The sequence below is a fragment of the Corvus moneduloides genome, chromosome 2 (assembly GCF_009650955.1).
Source record: "Corvus moneduloides isolate bCorMon1 chromosome 2, bCorMon1.pri, whole genome shotgun sequence".
NCBI classification, from domain to species: domain Eukaryota; kingdom Metazoa; phylum Chordata; class Aves; order Passeriformes; family Corvidae; genus Corvus; species Corvus moneduloides.
Genome location: NC_045477.1, coordinates 40,783,744 through 40,804,402, shown reverse-complemented (window position 1 = coordinate 40,804,402; position 20,659 = coordinate 40,783,744). Strand labels below are relative to the sequence as shown.

Genomic DNA, 20,659 nt, shown 5'->3' with positions numbered 1-20,659 from the left:
TTTTTTTAAGCAACTCATTCCAAGTATGACCAGGGCGGGCCCTGCATCTTCTTTACGAACTAAAGTCTAAAGCAAATGTGTAGGTCAAGCACAAAAATGGTTAAAAGGCATTGCACATAAATCAATAAATCCCATCAAAGCAATCCCTATTTACATTTTGGCCTGTTTGACACCATTAAGGTGAAGCTGATAATCTATTAACTCCATCAATATTTAATACAATGAGATAATAAATAAGAGGGAACAATTGTGAACTGAATAATAGCAATTTTTTCCTACTGGCATTATAATATGTTGTAATGCAAAATCTCACTTATAATTTTGCCATATTATTATATCAAGAACATAGGGGCTTGTTTACTTAGGAAGCGTATGGCCTTGAGGATTAATCATCTCTAAGTGTGTGATCCTTGGAATTCATAATAAAAGCTTAAAAGCAAATTTAACTATTTATCCATTGCAATTTAAATTTAAGACAGAGGAAAACTACTAGTATCACTGTCAGCTGTGATCGTGTCTCACTGAACACAGGAACAAAACAAGTTCCACACTAACAAAAATATCTCTGCAAGGAATAAAACACATTCTCTGGGTTCAACTGCAAAAATTCTAAAATTATGTCCACGAAGTTCCCTGAACACGGACTCTTAAAGACCTGGCAATCCTTTTACAGTATTGCAATAACTTGGGCAGACAACATAATGTGCTGCGGATATGCCTTTGCAACTAGAGCAAAGGCAAATTTCAGGGCTCCCACCCAGAAGTGAACTCATCAATTGCTGATTTCTTTTGTACTGGTTACTCCTAGACAAATTAAGCCAATGTTAGACAAATCTAATTTGAAATTAATTATGAGAATATTGCGATCAGAGCCTTGGAAAGCAGTTTTGATGAATTTCTCTGCAGATACATTAATATTCTTTGTGGATTTAGAAACAGGACATAGATCTATTTTTAATCCTTTACTTTTATTTCACGCCAAAAAATCTCCATTAAAGTATGCTGGGACTAGAGCTAGGTTTTTTATTTTACAATTTCTTGTTACTTAAACACCAAGAAAATACCAAAAACCACTGTGATTAATTCTGTCTTTAGTAAGATGCTTCTTTCTTGAGTCAGTCTGACAAATAACTGAAGTCTTTATATTCTTTATACAGATGAATATTATCTGTATTTGATACCTCCAATATTTTAGGAATTTTGAGCTTCTTGGAATATTATTCAGCACTGTTTACACAGTGGAATGAAATAATATAAGGCTTCCCCATACCAGTTTTTGTAGAAGGAAAACTGATGGAAATGTGTGAGTAAAAGAGGGAAAGAAGAAATTTATTTAAACTTTCACGAGAACAGATATAATAAAAATGTTCCAGAGAGACTCAGGTTATAAATGGGAAGCCTTTCTAGAAAGGCATGTGCTTTCACTCTATTTGGAGGATTAATTAGTATTTCAAAATGAACTTTTTCACTGACATGAGTAATGTAAAAATGAGGTTAATTAAGAAAAGTTCATTACAGAACTCTAAAATTTATGACAAAATATACCTTATCAAAGTGGAAACTCAATAATTTCCTTTTTTAAAGTATTTCTAAAAATTAGAAATATTTTAAATCATAATTTTCTTAAGTCTTACATCAAAAAATAATTAATTTAATATTTTTAAAGTATTTTCTTTGTCATAAAAATTCTTATCACAGGTATTTTAAAACCTTACCAACAAATATAAGGGCAACTGACCAAAAGAAACATTATAGTAAATAAGACCTTGTGGGTTCCTTGGAAATGGTATTGAATTGATTGTTTTTTCTTTTTTTTTTCATATATCACACACAATCAGAAGGCTAATTTTTTGCATTAGATCTCCTACTTAATTTTTCTTATAACAGTCTGGCATATCTACTATGCTGCCAGACTGCACTACAGTACTTGTCTTCCTGTGCAAGTTGGGACACATGCAAACTTATAGCCTTAACTACCACAGAAAACAGTATAAATTATAGACATTGTTTAAGACCATCCTGAACAGGACAGAGAAGACATAGAGAGTTTTCTTTCCTTTTCTTTTCTTTCCTTTCCTTTCAGTTTTTAACAAACTTACTTTTTTCATTCCTAAATCTAATCTAATGGGAAATTCTGAATTGTAAAGGAGCGCATACAGGATATCTTGATAAACCAAATATTTGACATTTCTTTTGTTATCCTTAAAGGTGCAGATTAAAAGTTCTTAAATTTTAATTATGATGCAAACATCAAACTAAAAACCACAGTAGAAGTCCAAAAGTACAAACTGGTCAACTTTTAGATTGTTGTTTGCCTTGCACTGTCTTCTATTAGATGAGATAATCCAATTGTAGACAATGTATATCAGGACTTATACCAACTAAATCATATGCTAAACTCACTAAGGCCAGCACTAGGCCCCATTTCACCCAATGAGTCAAATCAATGGTGAAATTAATGTAAGGAAAGATCTGCAATGGTTTCTTGTTCATTTCACTGTGTCCATTCCTGTCTGAGTTGCCCAATTTGTACATTATTTATAATCTTTTTCCACAGCTATGAATGTTAAACTCATTAAAATGATACCTCTAACACTGTTACAAAGTTTTAAGAATGGCCCAGCAAATGGAAAATATATATTCTATACTTTTGAAAATTCTGTTTAAAATGGTCATCAAACAATATGAATTAAGCAAAGAAAAAATATATTATAAACAGAAAAATATGCTACTTTGGGTCATAATTATTTTATAAAATTTGATTATTCTGATATATTACAGAGAGTAAATGATAGGTACAAGCATAAACTCTAGAGAATTGTAATGTTTCATGTAACTCCTGGTGGGTAAGATCACCAAATCAGAGTGGATTTATTTTCCTGCAGATGTAATGATTTCACTCCTCACCTTCCATCCATCTATGACATTTGTAGATTTAGAAGAGATCATCACAAACCTCACTTTATAATATCTTAGTAAAAACTTAGCTATAAGGCAAAAAGCATTAATTTCTGTACTCTACTGTTCTTTTTCAGCATATTTTCCTTCTACATTTTATTGTTGCATTTTAATTATTATTAAAATTATTACTATATTATTACTATATTATTAATATATTTTAATGTTTTGTGTTAAAAAATAATTTTTGAGACGTTTTTCACTTTGAACTTTTTGAACAGGGTAGGGCTTCAATGACAGGTAAAAAACAGTTGGAGAATCATCTAGACCAAGCAACTCATCTAAGAGTAGTTTCCACAGGGCTTAGAGAAAAGCAGCATTTTTAGAGAGGGATTCAGAACTGCTAAGTTACTTTGTGCTAATGTCAGGAAATATTTATGAACATACTCATCTTTTTCTTCTAAAATGGCTGACTCTGTGATCCATTGTTCTTTTAAAATCACTTTAAAATCAATAGTAAATTTCAATGATGCCACATCCTCTTGCAGATGATGAGATTATATTCTTTTTTTACCTAACTCACTTAAATCACAGGCTCAGTCAGAATGCCTGTCTTCACATTTCCTCCTGGACAAAATGAGAGTACTGTCATTCACAGTGTTATAGGGAGTTTAAATACTATCACTTGCAATTCTGTGCTGAACAGAGATGATACTCTTTATGGCTGTGTGGTGAGCCACAGCAAACCACCTACAGCTTTGCACTGAGCTAAATTGATGCTACCTATAGTGCCATGACTACAACACTCCCTTTTCACAGTTGCACACCATATTAAGGGCAAACACAGGCCATGGTGCACTCACCACAGGGTCATGCTCCAGTGGACATCAATGGTACAGGAACAGTTTAACCACTGAGCTCACTGTAGAAGCTGTAGGGATGCTAAGAAAAAAACATTAAAAAACTATATGTCCTCCTCACTCCCCCAACATACAACCACAGAAAAACTTCAGTCAAAACCAGCTCTGATGGAGTATTTAACAAAATTCTAGAAAAAGCCTTTCTATTTGAATACCTAGCATTAAGGTTGATAAATCCAAAGAAGTGAACTAAAACCGCTGCTGAAGTGGTCTCAGTACATAGCACACCTAGTCATGTTGAACAAAATCCAAAAGTGCAGGATGTGCTCTTCACTATTATCAACACTTTTCACACTACTGCACTTAACAGGGAAAAACCTCCCTATCAAAGCAGTCCACTGAGCAAAGCAGTTACGAGTCTTGGTGCTGTATGGAGCTTGATAAACTGCCTCCCACTGTCTTATCATGGAGCAGTGTATGCATATATCCTGCTTTCTGACAGGAGAGAGATTTATTTTTCACACTTTATTTTCATTCAGTTTGGGAAAGAGATTTAGTCAGAGTACAATTAAGAAATCGCTGTTTCTGAACTGCTAGCAACAATTTAAACAAAGGCAGTCTAGAGTTGACAAGTGCATCTTTAACTCTGGAACAGCAAGAAGTTCACTCATAGTTACCTATGTTCATCAGCTCACATAGCTATGAAGTATATTTATTCATTATTTGATACATGACCTCTTCACATCAGCTGGCTTGTCTCCCATGTGGAGAAACTGCCAGATTTTGCTCTTATATAATCTAGTAATTTTTCCAAATAATGATCATGTTCTCAACACAGGAGCTGATGATTACTTTTTTGGGGTGACTCCAACAAGTAACCATGTGTTCAAGTGGTAAGAAAGCTTTTTACATAATCCACTGATAAACAAATGAACAAATAGAAATTAAACACATAAGTACTTTTGCATATGAAGATTTTCAGGTATGATATAGACAACAAGTATTAACTTCATATTGACTAAGACTGCTCTGAGTTTAATCTACTGCCTCTACTCTGAGGGGAAAGTCTGACAGAAAAAGATAGCACAGAGGGAGCAGAGGAGAATATTTGCAAGTAGGCAAATATGTGTTACCTTCCAACACAGATAATTATCATATATAGAGTAGCTATGGACTTTAGCTGTGGGAAGAAGATAATATCATTGCTGAAACTTTATAATCTTAATAATTACATGACTTTTAATTCAAATACAGCAATGAGTTTATCTCCCTGGATCATTTCTGGAGGTGTTTTATACACATTCTGATTTTTTCCCCGAAGTTAAACATTTACTTCCATCTTTTATTCTCTAAATATATTCAATCCATGGTAGCAAATAGTTTTTGTGATGTTATTTGCTATAAAAATCTTTTGCATTTGAAAGAGCAAGGAGTTTTCATTTACCCCAGAACTGTGGTCTGTGGTTTGTCAGTTCAATCTCGTGTTGTCATGAAGCATGTTTGACCATGCTAGGTAAAAACAGAAGAGACCATCATACACACTTGGCAATATACCACTTGAAGAGTCCTGACTGGAACTTTTTATCAAAGAAAAGTAAACTCTGGAAGTCTCAAGGACACAGAGAACTTTTGCAATAATACGTTTGCTACCTAAAACTGGAATTGAGCAGCGAGAAATAAATACATAAAACCCCCTTGCAGGTGTTTTTGGTTGCTGTTGGTTTTTTCCCCTCACATCTTGACATACAGTGTGGTATTTTCTTCAGTTATTTACTGCAAAAATTATCAGCAATTTTAGATTTTTCTTACTGCTACGTTATATTTCTATAGGTGGGAGGCAACCTGTAAATTAGATTGTCAGAAGGTTTGAGCTTGGTATTCCTTAGGCTTAAAAGCTGTAGGTGCTATTTCTTGGAACAGGGCTGGACATGAACCAACAATTTGGTTGTTATTCAAGCTTTCTCATGTGGTTGTAGGACAGGAAAGCCAGAAAAATTCCAGAGCACATCTAGCCTGGTAATTTGATAGCACATTGAGAAACTTCTGACCAGCTCTATGAAAGTGAGCAATAGTAAGCTTGCTATTCTCTCACTGAGCATCCAGGGGGAATGTGGAAGGTGTGTGTTGGGAGAACAGGGATTAATACAACTCAGAATTATTTAGAAGGCAACCCAGTCTTACTCTCTTTCAGCACAGGTACATGCACACACACACACACACACTCACTTATTCACTTGCATTGACCACAGAATTTCTATTAGAACTTGATAAAACATTTAATTTTTAAAAGTTATTTAATTTTGTTTTCCAACTTGAAGCATTTTCATATCTGCCAGCTCTCCTAGTAGACCTCTTCCAATATTGGTTTGACCTCATTACAGGAAAACTAGTATTTCATTTCAAAGCTGAATTTGTCATAATTTCCAAGGTTTCACTGCCCTTTTATTGTATTCCTATTAGAAAAGGCCAGGTAAATGATGGAAGAAACATTTTACTAACCTCTAATGACTTTTTGAAATGAAGTTAATACCTTATTATATATTTGTGATATTGTTACTGCTGCTTGGAAACTCTAAATTATTCTGTATTATGAGCTAACTACTCCTTGTACATGTGTGGCACTGGAAGTAAGGGAAAACAGACTCAGTTGCTTGTTAAGACTAAATTTTACTCTTTTTATTACTTCTGATCATGAGAAGTGGTCATCTAGAAGCACACTTAAGGAAAATGTTAACCACTTCATAGAATGAATTACTTTTGCAAGCAAACCAATTACAAATATTCCTACAAAAACCTTATCACTCTTGCGATGTGTAGTATAACAGCTGAATTCCCAGTAATATGAATGAAAGTAGCAGAGGTTCCTGGGGATGAGGACTTCTAGTGAAGTGCCACCCACTGCAGTATTTGGAAAAATATGACATGGAATATCTGGGAAGAGTCGTAAGAACTACTTTCAACATTTTGTCAGCCTGGAGTAGGAAACCAGTTTTATAAATTAAACATAGAAAAATATATATAAAAAAGAACAACCCAAACATGCAAACAAGCAGAAGGATTTCTCCTAAAAATATTTTCTTAAATCCATACTCAGTACTTTTTTCATGCCTACAACTTTTCCAATCCTTAACACTCCTGATTACTTAGCATTAAACACACTTCAGGATTCTGATAGCAGTAAACAATTTTTATATTTCCACTGTTCTTTTGGATTTAAAATTATAGAAATTGCAACATTGACCAGATAAGTGCTTTTCTGCCCAATTCAACTAAGCACTGGATCCAGGAGTGAGGATGTGCACAGCAATCTACCTTGGGTTTCACCACTGTGGCTGTTTCCTTCCTTTGCACTTTTTGCAAATGCAGTACTTCTGGATGGGCAGTAGAAGGTTTAAGTGTGTTACCTCATTTTTCATTTTTACTCAGATGTCTGTGAACATGAAAGTCCCCAGGCACCAGTACTTATCTAGAACTCTGTCTCCAGGCTTTTATGCTCAGCTATCAAAGGTGACAATGTTGCATGGTATTTCCTATACTGTCATCAGTGCAGGGCCAGGAGTTGGGGGCAGGGTACCATGGGTAACTGTATAGACTTATCAGTGATAAACACTGGTCATTCATATGTTCATCCTTCATTTGGCAGAGCAGCAACATTTCACATACTGTCCACTGAATTGGGAAGGACATTGTCTAAAAAATGGAAGAATAAAAACAAGAAATAGTCCTGGCGCTAAGAGTAGTATGCATATTTATTTGGTTTGGTTGATGAATTTGTGAACCTTAGGCTATGAATTTTAATCCTGGCCATGGCTGCTGTAATTCTGAAAGTTGCATATTGAGCAGGTTTGAGATGTGTTTTGGAAGCTGATAAGTGCAAATGATAGAGACAATTCCTAAAAGCCTCCAAGTAGCCAGATGGAGAGGGATGGATATGATAAAAAACTGGAAGCACCTGAGATCGCTGCCAGCTGCAGGTCAAAACTAGACAGGACATTTGTGTTTGCTCTACATGTGCTCTCTTACTTAAGAGCATTTTTTGTAAGTCTTCATTTATACTATATTCTAGCAAACAACTGTTCAGAAAAAGTCATGCTGGTTCTAACTTTGAGCACCATATTGAGGGATACAGAAAAAAACCTCAGTATTTAGGCAGTCTTTGCTCAGTAGTAAGAGCGTTTTATGTGAACAGAAATGAATGGTGCATAGAGATGAGGTTTAAGGACAAATGTTTATCCACTTGATACTATGAACAGTGACCACCGGGTCTCAGAGGTACTGCCTATATCTTGTGAAGTCTTGCTACTCTCATTATACCCATAATTTTATTGATGCCATGAATTATACAGTCTTACAGAGAAAATGAGTCTCACTTTGCCCTGATTAACATGCAGAAGGTAATAATACAGAAGTAGATAAATGGGCAGGGGAGCAAAAAGGCATACAGAATATGTGTTAGATTAAAACAGAATTAGAACTCTATAAATACCACTCACTCTATTATGCAACCTTTAGCATATATTTAAACTTGAAACATCTTGTAGCAGGCAGCAATAATTATTAAAGGAGTGACAGGAGTCCTATTCTCGATAGATTTTTTATTTTGCAAATAAAACCCACTGTCTTAATTTTTCTATAAACCATGAGATGATAACCTGATGTAATTTTTTTCTATTGTAAAAATCCTTCCCTTTCTGAAACATGAAGAGACATACCTATTTGTCTCATAACAAGGTCAGAAGGGCTGTTTTAAAGCAAAACCTTTCAGCAATATGCAATTCCAACTTCTCCGAGAAATCAATGCAATAAAATTTTCACAAGTCCAGACAAAAAGGTTCTCTGCTTAATTGTTCCTAGTGTGAACCAAAAATAAATAGCCTTTACTATACACATAAAAGCAGACTGTAAAGTGATTATGGGGAACCAGGACAATAAGACCCTGGGAATATACACCCACGGTAAATTCTGATGAACTTGGATTAAATTTAAACTGAGCATCTCTGTATTTGGGTATTACTGTAACCAAATCAGATTTAAATGCTACTCTGAACTTCAGATTCACAGTTTTCCCCATGGTAATATGTTCTCTTGCAGCGTGATGTCTTTCTCTACAGGAAACCTTCATAGGAGGAAGAAACAGAAAAAAATCCCCCCAAAAGCCTCCAAAAATTAACAGGGTTTTTGCTACTGTTGGTTCAGTAGTGAGGCAGTCTCTAGGTCAAAAACAACAGCTTAACTCCTCTTCAACTCCAGTTTGCCTTGAAGGGCAATACTACACATAAGAAGGAACATATCAATCCTGAGATCTTCTTTTCTTCTGTTAATTATCAATATTTCATAATTGTGAAGTTTTTGACAATTTAAGTGTATAACTGTGAGCTGTACTCCCAGACTACCTTTGCCTTAAACCAGAGTAAGAGACATAATTTAGTCCTCACACTTATGTTCAGAAAATAATACATTTTTTTCTCCATTCAAATATTATTTTCCCTTCAGCTTAGGCAAATTCCATACATTCACACTTAAGCAAAACCCAAAATAACAGGGTCAGTTTTAAGGTAAAAGTCATATAAAAATGGGATCAACACAAATTAGAGAGGTCATCCCTTTTCTTGGATTCTTTCCCTCACCACTGCAAAATCAATACGACAGTGTAGTAATCTCTTCCAAACACTGCCTGCTGCTAGGATTGATCCCATGATATGTTGATTTAATGGATAAGTAAGTACTGAATTTTAACACAGCCTAAAAGAGCAGAAATTTAATGAACTTTATCTTCGTGGAGCACCATCAATATCTATTGCTCTGTTGTTAACAGTGCATTCAGGCATCAAACTTACTAGGCTACCTTGAATTGCATTAGCTGTTGGAATGAACCATTGAAGTTGTAAACATGTTTTAATGAGTGCTGTAATATAAAAGCATCTCCAAATGCAGGATGATGTAATCAAATGTGATAGTTATGGAGACAGTAAATTACTAGTTATACTGATGATCTTATTAAAATAACTTTGAATCCAATTTTATTTGGTTAATTTCAGCTCTTATGGCATTAAATTTGACAATGAATAATTATTATTTCACATGAAATAATAAAAAAGTTATCTTTGTGCATATGAAAAATGTATGTTACCACATTATATTCAAAAATGTGAAAACAAGCACTGCAGTTAAAAATTATTTCTTACAGAAGTTAAATCTTCTGCAGTAATACAGAATAAACGTTTAAAAACCCTTCAGAATCGCAAACCAGAATGAAATTTTTAAAAAGGAATGCTTTAGAAACAATCAGATACAAGTAACAAATTATCAGATGAGAGGAACAGTCAATTTAAATATGGTGCTGAATGACTGGAAAGAGTTTTCAGGGTATAATGTTATTTAAATAAAATTATTCTGTAAATATTGACTTTCAGTTTAACTTGCAAAGTAGTTACACACTTTAATGCTATATTACAATTAGTCACCGCTAATGCTTTTAAGTCTTTGCAAGATATTGCCTGAATGTGCATGCCTAAACAATGCCTGTGGCAAACAGCTGAAGCTCATTCCTGTATATCCAATTTTAGGATACAGAATTGTCAGCATATGATATGTGTCTCACAAATTTTAAAGCATATTAATGTGTTTTACAGAGTTAGATTAATCTATTTGGAGCAAACTGTACAGGTATTTTCTCTAACAGCAGCTGAGGGTAAGGAGATAGCTGTGTGAAACCAACTGCATGCTCAGGTACATTAGTTGCACAGATAAATACCTTCTGCCAAATGTCAACGTTTAACTCAAAGACTTCAAGACAAAAGAAATAGTTCTTAAGAAGAAATCCTATATTTAAATTTCTGACATCCTTCTGGAGTTTGCACCAAATGTCCTGCAATTTGTAGCAACAAAAATATAAATTTCAATTAAAAAAAAATTACAGCAATAGGTGGTGGTTGTAAGTTACAGCTGCTAGAATCACCAAAATACAAATGCTGACAAAATTTACAATGTGGCTGACAATCCACCACAAATAAAACAAAAATTTCCCTGTCCAAAATCAATGGACTTAGATAAAACAAGAAAATGAAGCTATATGAAGGCAACCAGAATAAATCAGACTGTTTCATGTATGCATCCAAAGCATGTACGCTGACATCCATGGGCACTTCCTGCTATCGAATTCCTGTGTAAAATATCATTTTATTGTTACAAATGAAGGTGTTTTATTTCACTGACTTTTGAATTTCATCTTGTGATGACACAAATCCAATAAATTTTGGAAGAATTTGGGAAAAGAATAGCTTAGGAGCTGTTGAGATGCAATAATCATATCTTATTACAAGGACAGGGCTTCTTAATATCTTAGTCTAAATATTTATAGTTTCACCACGCAGTATAGAAGCCCAGAGAAGCTGACTTTAGCCGCATTCCCACCCACCCTTAGGCCCCACTGTGGGCTGAGAAATGCTCATTAGGCTTTGGCCTTGAAGAACTGCACCTGGACTAAGCCCCTCTCCAGCTTGTCAGAAACACTGTCTATTCCCAGGAAGCAGAAGAGCACCAGATTTTTAATGAGCAGCCTTCAACTTTCTTGCCTGAACAACCCAAATAAAATAATATTTCTGTTACTGAACCTTCAAAGAAAGTTACCAACTTGAATTGCATCCAGAACAGAAAATTGCTATGACTAAAACCCACTCTCTTGCAGTCTTACAACAGTGGTCTAAAGTGAGACCCTTTTGAGCTCTCAGTTATGAGGGCCAATGACTACTAAAGCCCCCTATCTAATGACCTTATAAACAGTGGTCCAAAGCAAGAATCTTTTGAGCTCTCACTTTCCCGAAGATAAGTGGCTAATGTATCTCAAACACCAATAATGGGATGGCTGTGAAGCCAACCAAGAACTTTTAGTAACAACGGACATGAAATTTTGGTAGTAGGCTCTGGGAAAGAACAAATTTTGACTGGAGAAGAGGGGCCAGGTGGACATAGGGCAGCAATTTTCTGAGAGAAAGAACCCCAACACAGTACAGCAGAGCACAGAAATGACTGGCAGAAAGCCAACATGGACTTTAATGTGAGATTGGGACCACCAAAGACTTTAGAAGTCCTCAGACCCATTTCCAGAAAGGCCTTAAAGAATGGACTCTGCATGATAAGTTATTAGCTGAGAAAGTGAGAAACTTGTCTTCAGGGTAAAGAAACCTGGCCATAAAAAGGTACCTCCCCACCCAATCCCAGGCAGTGCCCCTTGGACCCTGGACATCTCATCAGCTGGACCAACGCAGCTGGATCGCTGCTTATCACCTGGGTCGGCACTGAAACCAGGATCGGCATCCCCTCAGCTGGATTGGCACTGAGACCAGGACAGGCATCCCCATCAGGGATGGATTGACACTAGAGGGGTGGTGATCCCTTTTTTGCTTTTCTTTTTCTTCTTTCTTGTCGTCCCTTTTTCTCTTTTCCTTTATTTAATTCATCTCTCCCTTTTAAATGAACCTATTTCTCTTTTCCCTTCCGGCCTGCCCCTTGATCCAAGATCCACTGCCATGTGCTTAATCTTTCTTTTCTCTTTAGTCTACCCTTTTTTATCTAAACCCCACTGCCATGCACCTATATAGTAGGTCAGGGACTAAAATACCAACTTTTATTCCAAGTGCATAATTCACCAATAACACTCTATGCTTGTTTGCAGACTCTCTGACTTCTGTCATTCTTTTGGACCAAGGAGTATTTTTGAATCTTAAGTGCTTCCTTCCCTTAAGGGTGGGTCAGCACACTCAGGCAAATAGTTTTCATAACAATGTTGATCTTCTCCAGCTTGCTTTTACATGTTCCTGTTTCTGTTTGCAGTTAAGAGCCTTTAAATGATAAGAAAATTTTGTTGTTTTGGTTTTGATTTACCTGAAAGACAGCCAGTCAGTGACAGAAACAGCAAGAGTTTCCATGACAACCACATCCTTGGTCACAAAGGTCCTTCCGTCCCTCTTTGTGCAGTTGTTAGCAACGTCGATGTTTCTTAATTAAAGCTTAGCCTAGTGGGACAAAGACAGATCTCTGTTAGGAAAATTAAAAATATCTCTCAATAATATGACAAACAATTCAAGAGACGAAGTTGATCCTAGTGCAATTAAAATCCTAGTTCCAAAGGGCTCTGTATGCACAGGAAAAGGTATCCTGACAGATACTCAGAGAGATCTTGTACCAGTAGTTAACAGTGTTAATAGCTCAAATGTCTGTGGCAGTGCTCTGCATGCATATATATACATATTTATATGGATATCACCCTAAAACTATATGTCTTGAAGCTTTGAATTTCCAAAAAGCCAAGCTAAGGAGATAGTACACATATCTTTCACAGCAAATATATTCAAAGCACATAGCTTGATGCGCTCATACTTTCCTGAAAGCGGTGTGTTGATTTTTGGTATAAAGTGTTTCAAGTGGAAGTGTGGGTTAGATGAGTGGACGGACAGTGAAGTGTATTGAGAATTGGCTGGAGGTCAGAGATCAGTGTTGTGACCAGTGGTGCAGAGCCTAGTTAGAGCCCTGTAGCTCACAGTGTTCCCCAAGGATCGGTACTGGGTCCAGTCTTGTTCAACTTATTAATCAGTCACCCTGGATGAATGTAACTCTCAGTAAGCTGCCTGATGATACAGATCTGGGAGGGGTAGCTGATAGCCCAGAGGTCTGTGCAGCCCTTCAGAAGGGCCTCAACAGTCTTGAGAGATGAGCAGAGAAGAACTGCCCGAAGGTCAACAAGGGCAAATGAAGGGTCCTGCACCTGGGGAGGAATAACCCCAGTACGGGCTGGGGGCCAACCTGCTGAAAAGCAGCTCTGCAGGGAAGGACCTGGGGGTCCTGGTGGCTGGTGGACAATACGCTGTCCATGAGTCAGCAGTGGGCCCTTGTGGCCAAGAAGGCCAGAGGGATCCTGGGTGCATTAGAAAAAGCATTGCCAGCAGGTCAAGGGAGGTGATCCTGCGCCTCTACTCAGCCCTGGTGAGGCCATATGTGGAGTGCTGCATCCAGTTCTCGACTCCTTAGTACAGGAAAGACAAGGAAGTACTGAAGAGGGTTCAGCTGAGGGCTGTGAAGATGAGGAGGAGAGTGAAGCATCTCTCATGAGGGAAGGCTGAGAGAGGTAGCAGGGCACTGGAACAGGCTGCCCAGAGAGGTTGTAGAGTCTCCTTCTCTGGAGAAATTCAAGACCCTCCTGGACACAATCCTGTGCAACCTGTTCCAGGTGGACCTGCTTTGGAAGAAACTTTGAAGTATATATCTGCAGACTTCCCTTTCAAATCCAACCATTATGTGATTCTTTTCCTGAAAGTAATATGTTGGTATATTTAGTATAAAGCATTTTAAAAAAGTTTTAGGAAAATCCAAGCATTTTTACTACTTGCAAACTGGATTGAAATAGATTCATTTCTTCAACTTAACTCAGTGTGTAAAGAATCTACCAATACATTTGAAACAATCAACACTTTCACAGAATATATTATTCATACTCATCTCCTTCTACTATTCCTCGGATTTGTGTTTCCTAACTGTCCCATGACACTAACATAAATTTTGACATACTTCATCTTTGATCACTGTCCTCTTAGCTATCACTTTAACAACGTCAACAACTTTAACATATTGAAACTCATTTGCATTCAAATGTTTGAAAAGTCCATCCAAAATATGAGAAGTTTCAGCTGGTTTTGTATGAACATGAGTGCACTTCTGGTCTTTGACTTGAAAAACATCAAGTTGCAAACATAAATTTAATTTCTTACATTTAATTAGTCACATCTGTTCAGGAGGATTTTGAGATCCTCTTATTGGAGCCCAAGGAATCTTCAGTCAGTAGAGGCTGTGATCTACAGCTACAAGAGCAATCACACAATAATGAGACAAAGGAGAATTTCCTTTGCTCCCCTATCAAACCCCTTTTGGGGTATATGAGTATATGACTCCTTCAGATTATAACCAGTTTAGTTACATGCCATATTCGCTGTTTTGGGGTCCTATTCTCTATGTTAGAACCCTCATAGGAAGACAACAGAGGCAAAGCTCTACACAGTTGTCAGAAATAAAAATATAAATCATAATGTAAAAGTAGGTTCCTGCCATATTATTCCATTTCAACTGCTCTCTGAGCATCTCTAGTTGTAACCAGTTTTGACAGTCTTTCCATCGTATATAGAGAGACACAGTGTGAGCACAAGATGACAACATCTGTTTAGGTTGCTGGTAGTTATTCCTGCAACAATATAAAGGTGTAGCTTGTCAGCTTTCATTTAAACAGCATAGCAGGTATGCTTTTCAATACAGATAAAAAAATCCCGTTTAGGATTTGTACTTCCTTTCAGGTAACACAGACCAGGAAAACTTAATATTGGATGTACACATCAATATAAGCAACCCTGAAAGAGAACACAACAATCTGGTAGACAAGTGACTTTCCACATGGAGCCTGTAACTCATTTAAACCTCCACAGGAAACCTCCTCAATTAATTATTAATGCCTTCTGCCTTTGTCTTTCACTTCAGTGATAATCTGCTTTTCAGTCACTGTGTTTCTTTGGTTAGTGAATTATCTCATTCAGCATTCTTTGCTGGCCAGGCCTTTGGGAAATAAGTATTTTCATTAAAATTTAAATTTTTCCCTTATGACCATATCTGTTAAAGAGAGTAAAGCAGAGATTCCTCCCCCTGCCCCCAGCTTTATTACTTTTTCTTCTTCCTCTTTTACTCACTTCTTTTCAGCTACTTTTATAACAGTGCAACACAGAAATTATTTTAACTTAATGATTTTTTTGTTGCTTGAACAGGAAAAAATATACCAAATTTTCCAGCATTACAGTGTGAGATTACTGTTGCTGTTATTATTACCAGGTATCATTGTGCCTATTGGGTCAGACCGTTAAAAATAATAATAACAAGGGTTGTGATTGGTAGAACAGAAACGGGATGAAAAATAACTGGAGCCAAACAATGGGAACATCAAAATAAAAGATGGACTTATACACATTTCTCTTTGCAGTCTTGAAACATGATGATTTTTAACTTTCTGTGAAAAAGAATTTTTTTAATTAATGTCTCATTGAAGGCAATAGAGTTATCACAAACTGTGTCAGATAAGGAGCCCATAGCTGAATAGCTGAATAGCTATAATAACTTTTACGTGACAACCCTACGTAACCTGTACCTATCAGCATAATACGTACTTCAGACCAGTTACACAGGAATATTAAAATGTAAAACCAGAGCATAATGACAGGGAGACAATCTAATTTAAGTCATGGATGTTGGACAATGGCCTTCCTTGGATATTTGTTGTATAAATATGTTGGCTGATCTCAGTAGAAGAATTGCTAGCAAAACAAGCAAGGGGAAAATATGCCACTGCATAGCTTTTTAAAAATCCCCATAGAAATCACAATTATTGTCGTAATGAAAGGATTTTGCATCTCTACCTAATTTTTCTATATTTCTTGTTTCTTCAAGGATAGTTGGCTAACACTTGACTGGCCATATGGATAAATGAAATGCATAGCAGCATAGTAGGGTTAATGAACATCTACAGGTTGGGGAGTACAGTTCATGCAGACTGACAAAGACATTGCTATTGCATGTATAGGGCTGTCACATGGCATGTGGGATAATAAAAAAGGTACTTTGTAGGAAATAATATGGCTAAGAGGATGAAAAAGCTGTATTTAATAAATAGAGGCAGATAGTCTAATTTCTGCTCTAGATTTAAGGAAGGAATGTTACTCCTGACTTTACTATCAGTAGTTGTCATCTATCTTTCTGATGACTAAGCTCTCACTTTTAGACAGATGTGTGTGTGATTGAAGAATTCCTTTATGCTTATAGCAGAAAGATCAAAGCTGCACTAAATCAGAGGGGTATCTTCTTTCTGACTAAAGATAAAAAAAAAAAAAAAAAGAAAGGGTGTTATTGCTGAAAAGAACCTAATGAATATTTTCTTAAATCTTGTAAGAAAAATCTCCTACTTAAAACTGGCTTATTCTAAAAGAAGTTTAAGGGCATATATATCAGCAGTATTCAGTTGTTCTTGGTTTGAAAATCTTGCTAATTTTATGTTTTGTTTTGGTTTTTTTTCACCCCTTACTATCCCAGAATGAGGAATACTTTTAAAAAAAAAAATTACATATACAGAATATACAGTAAGTTACTAATGTAAAAGAACACATCTAAAGATGCTAAAGATGCTGCTTAAAAGGACTTTAAAATAATTTCAGCTAAACAGTATCTGTTTTTTCCCTGAACTATAAATTTGGAGCTCACAAAAATCCAAATAGCTTGTCTGGAACATTTTCTTGGCTTCATTGATAATTCAGTGCAAGAAATGAAAATTAAATTGTCCAGAATACATCATTTTTTACAGATGTCATTCGCATAATAGCATGAGTTGACAAAGTTCTACAGTCAGATTTTTAATTTAAAGATGGACGGTCTACCATTTCTTGATTTCTTTTTATATCCTGTCCTGTTCTTATTCTGGTTTCTTTACAATATACACAGTTTCAGTAACTTATTTTTTTCCTAATATCAAGGACTTGAATTTTCCCTGAAGGCAATTTGTATAAAACAGTGATCTAAAATAAATATGTATATATAAATATGTATAATGTATATAATATGCAGCAAGTAATCTATCTAACTTCTTTTTCTGCACAAAAATTAGAAAATGCAGTTTTCAATTTCCACATGCGTACTACCCATGGTCCTTGTTTTCCCCAGGATTTCTGCAAATTACTTTTGCAATTTGTTTTAATTCTGTGTGTTAACTGTTAGAAAAACTTATTAAAGCCTCACCATTCAGTATGTTTTAAGAATTGCTTTAGCTGGTAGTGACAGGGTAGATATTTTCTCATGGTTCTGACTCCTAATAGAATTTGTGAATACTGAGAACATGAGTACTAATTCGGTGCTGTCACCTCTAATGTGCAACGGGCTTGAACCAGATACAGTAAAATCATGATCTTTCTAAAGATGATAATAGCATCTACTATCATTAATGCTTGTTTTCTGGCACTTATGATAAATTTAAATGCAACTGCAAGGATCTGTTCTTTTTTTAATTAAAATACTTATAAAACAAAGCCTTTAGCACAGATACCCTGATACTGATATCAAAGTGCTTTCTTCCATTATCACTACCTAATTTCCCTTTTTCTATCATATGCATATTTATCCATTTACCTGTAGCAACAAGAAAGAGATGATTGCTTAAATCCACATCCTCTCCCAAAGCAGTCTAACAAGTCTTTGTCTCTACAGTGACTTCACTTCTCAAAGGATGTGACTTGTCACAAAAATAAAAGTTTTCTCTGTAATATTTTTCCGATATCAATATATATATCAATATATATTGGAGGAAAGTTCAAATTATTTCATTCTCCTTTTCCTTTCAAAAAAGGAACATGCTCACAGGTAATGAAGAAGTACACAGTGATAAAGCAATTCTGATGTTCTAGATAGACTTGGAAGAGCAGGAACTGAAAAGAACTAGAAATTGAGCCATTCCCAACCATACATCCAAATAGAAAGAGAAAGAATAGCATATGCTATGAAAAACAAATATACTCGCATTGTTTTAGTTAGTATTATTAGGAAATACTTTTCCTCACATTTATTAAGTGGAGGATGTTGGCATAAGGGTGCAATGAAACTGCTAATAATATTCCTTACTTAAGGTGGCAAACCTGTGAAATCACAAATGCAACAAGCTAAGTACCACTGACTAGGCTTTCTATAAAAGGCTTGTTATAGTCCTGGAAGAAAGAGAGAGGTCTAACTGAAGATACTGTTTAAAGTACTTGTACACTTTAAAGTCTTCTAAAGAACACCCAAAATTTCTCTCCCCTCCCTGCACAACCTCTACTGCAATCTGGCCTTCGAAGATATGAATGGAATTGTTGCAGACAGCAATTCAGCCTGTCTTCCTTGCTCCCATGAGTATCAGACCTGAAATGCTCAGTCCTTGGAGAATTAGAGGCCTTAGAAAATCAAGGCTCAGATATTACAAAGTTGATAATGAACAGTGGAAGTAGCTTGGCTGGAAATTTTTAAACAGAGCCGTCTGCAGAGATCTCCCTAATGAATACTTACATACAAAGTTAACTAATAGCCACGATTATTACAGACCGTGGTCATACAGAATATAAATAACCTTGACTGAGTTTCATGTCCGTTCTTGCTTTCAATAAGGAATTAATTTGTCAGTCCGAAGTCTTTTTGACAATACTATTTAGTAAAATGGCTGAAATTTAATGAAAACATATTAAGTTAATATTGATAACAGTCATACCGTAGACACTTTTACAATTAAATGTCAGTGAAATTTATTATAGAACAATGAAAGTGAAATGATATTAAGCTAATGTAAACAGCAAGCATCTTGTAGGATTGATTATCACCCCAAGGGAAGATAATTATTTTCAAGTTTTAGTAATTGTTTCAAACTATTGTATAAGAAAATTTAATAAAGACAAGCTTTAGAGCAGTTAAATAAACAATTTCAGAGTTGTTTATGAACACCCAATTTAGTGCTAAACACATAAAAGTTTCTTCTGCAGTGAACCTTTCACTTGTCAGGTCCCTCCTGGTGAGCAACCAGGACTTTCAATATCTAAATTTTTTTATAATTTTTTTTGTGTTATATTTTGTTGGTTGGTTGGTTGGGTCTTTTTGTTTGTTTGTTTCTGGAGTTTTTTTGAGTTTTGCTGTTGTTGGTTTTTTTATTCATATTAATAACATTTTCAAAGACATCAGTCCAGTTCTAGAAGGAAGCACAGAATGCTCCTCTACAAAAAGGATCAAATTAACTCTTTCTGAAATAATGTTCAATCACAATTTCTATACTGGTGAATGAGCATCTGAACTACTGCTCTAAAAAAACAAACTAAAATATTTGATTGCTAGTGGCCGGAATAAGTGTCTCAAATGCCTATGAGTCCAAGAGATTCTGAATTATTCAGATGATAGCAAACCTGTTTGGAAAGCTGTGGCACAGTACCCATAAAATAAAAAGTTAATATTGTAATTAATATTGTATTAAATATTGATTATTTTCTAGTATTTGAATATATTTGCACATACATATTTAAAATAGAGAATCTGTATGTAAGAGGCAGAATGTCTCCCTTTCCAACTTTTCAACCAGTTGGCTGCATTTGCATCATGTTTAATACAATTTTTTAAACCAAATCCACCATTAATATGTCTAGAGGAGATTTACAAAATCACTTGACCAAGAAGGCTGGTTTATGCTGAATTATTTGAGGGATTGTTCAATGTTATTTCCTATAGGAACTAGATCCTCTTTGGCATTCTCACTGCAAATCAGACATAAGAGATCTTTGTGTGCTCAAGTGGAAGAGGAGATTGGCAGAAAGAGTTCTCAGCTTCTCTAAACCAGCAAAAGTGAGGTGCTGCTATTCGACAACATTCACTTGAATTAGGCGTGAAAAAAACTAGAGTACTGCTCAGGCAGTCAAGTACCCTGAGGTACTGGGTGCTGAGAAGTGTTAAAACCATGGGCTCCTGTCTACTTGTAGGCATTGAGGCAGCTTCAACATACTACTCCACTACATGGCATGGTCCCTGTTCTATGGTGAATAAAATACTTGTTGAAAGAGGCCTTCTGAGAAGGAAGCAGTAGAGATTAATTCTGTTTTTTCCCATCTATTTGCCAATCAGACTGACAGCTTCTAAAATTACAGCTTACGATTTCAAAGAACAAGAAGCTGATGGGGATGAAACAGTTTAAAAAGCTTGCTCTCTCACTTAGGATTTGTGAATGCAATACAGATTCACATTAGCAGCACGATTTTCCAATTTCTTAAAGCTTGGGCTGAAAGTAATAAAGATTTGCTCACAAGTACCACAGTTAAGCTGTT

The 20,659-nt window shown here is 35.7% G+C and overlaps 1 protein-coding gene across 8 annotated transcripts in view; it reads right to left on the bottom strand.

The window, feature by feature from the left end:
- Positions 1 to 20,659, bottom strand: part of CNTN5 (contactin 5) — a 620,272-nt gene that overhangs the window by 311,005 nt on the left and 288,608 nt on the right. For all 8 annotated transcript variants that reach the window (XM_032099222.1, XM_032099223.1, XM_032099228.1 and 5 more), the window contains one exon: positions 12,642 to 12,772. In XM_032099222.1, coding sequence (XP_031955113.1) covers positions 12,642 to 12,696 — 55 coding nt within the window. In that variant the 5' untranslated portion in view covers positions 12,697 to 12,772. The remainder of the gene's footprint in view (positions 1 to 12,641; positions 12,773 to 20,659) is intronic.